General features: G+C 38.3%; 1 protein-coding gene across 1 annotated transcript in view; it reads right to left on the bottom strand.

Moving 5' to 3' along the window:
* Positions 1-4,380, bottom strand: part of dnajb12b (DnaJ heat shock protein family (Hsp40) member B12b) — a 14,351-nt gene extending 9,971 nt beyond the window's left edge. The window contains exons 1-5 of the mRNA XM_026222172.1: positions 4,083-4,380; positions 2,709-2,853; positions 1,567-1,712; positions 934-1,095; positions 87-160 (exon numbers count right to left, since the gene is read on the bottom strand). Coding sequence (XP_026077957.1) covers positions 87-160; positions 934-1,095; positions 1,567-1,712; positions 2,709-2,853; positions 4,083-4,365 — 810 coding nt within the window. The 5' untranslated portion in view covers positions 4,366-4,380. The remainder of the gene's footprint in view (positions 1-86; positions 161-933; positions 1,096-1,566; positions 1,713-2,708; positions 2,854-4,082) is intronic.

Consider the following 4,380-nt stretch of genomic DNA (forward strand, 5'->3'; position numbering starts at 1 on the left):
ACTACGGACATTTTCACAGTTACTCCACTTTCCACACACTTTAAACCCTCTCAAATGACCCGAGCTGTGTCTGAAGATGTCCTCACCCCTCGCTGTTCTCCTCTCTCGCCCTGATTCTGATTAAAGCGCATCCGTCCGTTACTGTACATGTGAACATTACCTGGAACAAACACGGTCATGTCTTTAGTCAGAGCCTCGGGGATTTCTCCATTAACTTCATCTTGTTCTGTGATGCTTATGAAAATCATCAAATATGTGTCCGAGTCATATTTCTTCCCAAAATCTAACGTTCAAAATAAGGAATTAGGTTTCTGCTAAGAGAAAATAATAATGTTGTGTTTCACAGAAAAACAAAAACCGTAATGCATGGAAGCTTGTTACCGCCGCAGAATAAAGAAATAACTAAATAAATAAATAAAAAAGACTTTTTTTTTCTCAAAACTGCAAGTTTATATCTTTTTAAAAAAATCTCAGTCGACATCTTGTAAATCTCAGAATTAAAATAAAAAATATAAATAGAATTGCAAGAACACAAAAATTTAAAAAAATGTTTTAATGCTTCCATAGCAATTAAATATTTTAATGAAAATGTCACGGAAAAAAAACAGTTACTCATGCAAAACATAATTTATTTATTTTTCTTTTGATCTAAAGTTGAAAACATGGAATTATGTTCCCAGAATTATAATTTATTTTATAATGAAATATAAACAGAATTGTAAGAACAAAATAATAATAATAATAATCAAATACTTTTTTTTTTTATTCCATAGTGATGAAATATTTTAATGAAAATGTCACAATGCAAAAAAAAAAGTTACTCATGCAAAACATAATTTCTTTAGATTTTGGGTGCATAACGCAGCCAGTAAATAAATGTTCTTTTATTACCCAAGATGCCCTTCGGCCTCACAAACACAGGCTCAGACTCACTAGAAGGGAATCCTCCTCCGAAGAACATGTTGAAGAGATCTTCAGGTGAAATATCGGCTTCGAAGTGTGTGTCGTTGGTCTCGCTGGATCGACCCGAGCCGACCTGATCGTACTGCCGTCTCTTCTCCACATTCGACAGAACTGCGTACGCGTTTCCTATCGCTGCAGCACACAACCACAGTCACACAGCAAATATAGGACACTATCTACCGTATTTACCGGACTATAAGTCACACTTTTTTTCATAGTTTGGCTGGTCCTGCGCCTTATAGTCAGGTGCGACTTATTTATTCAAATTAATTTGACATGAACCAGGAGAAGTGAACTAAGAGAGATGAACCAATAGAAAACATTACCGTCTCCAGCCGCCAGAGGGCGCTCTATGCTGCTCAGTTCTCCTGTAGTCTACACTGAAGACATAGAGCGCCCTCTCGTGGCTGGAGACGGTAATGTTTTCTCTTGTTTCTAAATAAATGTGACTTATATATGTTTTTTTTCCTCATCATGACGTATTTTTGGACTGATGTGACTTATACTCAGGTGCGACTTATAGTCCGAAAAATACGGTAACTCTTTATTTCAGTTTATTGCAGACAGACTTTAATGCAAGCAAATCAAGCATATAGCATGTACCTTTAAACGCCTCTGTGGCTCCTGGAGCGTGATTCTTATCAGGGTGAAACTTTAACGCCAGCTTCCTGTAAGCTTTCTTAAGATCGTCTTCAGAAGCATCTTTCTGCACGCCCAGAGTCTCGTAGTAGTTCTTACACTGCTTTATTCTGCCGAGGCAAAAACAGCACAACCTCCTTAAGAACAGGCACAGGCATCGCTAACTAAAGGTCTTAAAAAGAGCTTTCGTTCATTGAAATAGAGCTGAAGTAAAATAATTGCATTAGATTAAGAACCTAAAAATGTTAAATTATCTAAAAAATTATTAAGCTGAAATACATGAAAGCTAAATCTGAAAACATAAAAAAGACAAAGCACATTGCTAAATTACTAACACTTAAATTAAAATGCAATTAATAATTTATTATTATATTAATACATACCATAATAATATGTAAATAATAGTACACTAACGCTGATGTGGTTTTTTTTAAATAAATGTTCAAGTATTAAATTAAATAAAAAGAAAATATTTAAAAAAATGTAAAAATAAAAGCTAAATCTTAATATTTATAAACACTATAATAGTACATAAACTATATTAAAATAACACTAATTTAGATCTTTTGGGATAATATGTTTAATTTGTTTAATTTTAATTTTAAAAAATTACTAAAACACTTAAAAGTACTAAAATTACTAAAAAACAAATAGCATATAAGAAAAATTACTTACAATTTGAAAAGAAAGAATTAAAGCTTAATAGAAATATAGAATAAATAAATAAATAAATAGAAATTACATATGGACGTAAAAAATTATTAAAACCTAAACTACATTAATAACAAAAGCGGAAAATTATAAAAATGACAAAAGCACCTGACAAAATTACTAAAACTTAGCTAAAAAAAAATCTGAAAACATAAATATAGAAACTAATTCAAATGTTAATAAATACTATAAAAGTACATAAATAAAAGTAAAAAACACACTGGTTTGGATCGTACGGAATGATCTATATATTTAAGGTATGACTAGCATAAGTGGATTTAACAGAAAACAGGGTAAAAATAAAACACTACGAACACAGAACATGACTCCTTGAAGAGCTAGCATCAGGAGGACGTTTAGTCAAACAGAAGCTGAAGTAAGAACACTGTAGGCACCTCCTGACGGCCTCGGCCTGCTCCGCTGTGTAGGGTTTACTGGAGTCATTACTGCTGACCTCTGACCTGCGCTGACCAGCTTCTGTGCCATCAGCGGCTCTCGGAGACGACGCCTCGCCGTTCTGCTCCAGAGACGCCAGCAGCTCTGAGAATCAGCCCACAGTCAGGAGGAAAACACGGCAAATCAGCACAACTCGTCTGAGAGACAGCGCCACAGATCACTACATAGACAACATCGTTTCTGGGAACATGCAGCCTTTTTAGGGTGTCATATAAATGAGCAGCCTACTTAAAGAAACATCCAAACATTTACATTTGTGTAGTGTTTATTTGCCGAAATCAGATTTATTCATCAGGTTTGTAGAAATGTAGCACTGCATCAGTGTCTCATCAAAGAATGCTCTGCAGTGAATGGGTGCCGTCAGAATGAGAGTCTGATAAAAACATCACAATAATCCACAGCACTCCAGTCCATCAGTGAACATCTGGAGAAGACAAAACCTGAAACACATCCAGCATTAAGATGATTTTAACTCAAATAATCCATAATAACACTTCCTCCAGTGAAAAAGTGTTCTGGTCTGAATCAGGAGAGAAATCTGCACAGATCAAGCAGCGTTTAAACAGATCTAAACTAATCTGTGAGAGACGACAGCAGATGCACTTTTTCACTGGAGGAGTGCTGTGGATTATTGTGATGTTTATTGTGATGTTTTTATCAGACTCTCATTCTGATGGCACCCATTCACTGCAGAGCATCCATTGATGAGACACTGATGCAATGCTACATTTCTACAAACCTGATGAAGAAACAAACTCATCCTGATCTCGGATGGACTGAGGCTGAGCACATTTTCAGCAAATTATCATTTTTGTTTGAATTATTCCAGCAACACGCAGATCGCTGTGTCTCATAACGTAGTGAGTTCCCTACATAGAACGCAACTATATGAACATGCAGCACTACTGAGAGTCTGGCATGCTGACCTAAACAACATTAATGGTCAACAGTTTCAGCACGTGCACGTCTGTCTAACCAGGCAGCTCACTGGGATTTGAGACACAGCCAGATTAACACCTGAATGCAATAATGCTGTTAATGCAATAGTTACATCATCATCAGAGCAGCAGCTCTATAGCGATACAGCAGCACACACACACACACTACTAAAAACACTAAACAATCACATCTCTGTTTAAAACAGAACGGCAGACTCGAGCAGCACGAGATTCATGCACATCGCGCGCAGATATAACACAAAACTGCGCGTTTCGCCAGAATATAAGAACTCCGTGTGCAGCAAATACGATCCGGTACGAGCCCTGTAGGAGGGTAACCTCAGGCCCGGATCTGCCCGGGATCAGTGCGCTCACCCCGGGCTCTGCGCGTCGGGAAAAGCCGCTGCGCTTTCTCCAGGAACCTGCGCGCTCTCTCCGGCTGCGCGTGCTCCAGCGCTCCGAGCGCGATCTCGATGCAGCGCTCCGCTTCATCCCGGTTCACCTCCATCACTGAGCGACTCAGAAACACCGGATGATTTAATAAACACACGGAGGGCGCACCATCGAGCCGCGAATGTTGAGTAAGCGTCTCCTGAGAGACGCAGAGGCGCGTGCTTCCTCCAGGTGGCGCTCGCCGGCCCACAGCGCAGCTCTCCATTCAAATCTCGCGAGA

This window comes from Carassius auratus, chromosome 37, assembly GCF_003368295.1.
Source record: "Carassius auratus strain Wakin chromosome 37, ASM336829v1, whole genome shotgun sequence".
Classification (NCBI taxonomy): Eukaryota; Metazoa; Chordata; class Actinopteri; order Cypriniformes; family Cyprinidae; genus Carassius; species Carassius auratus.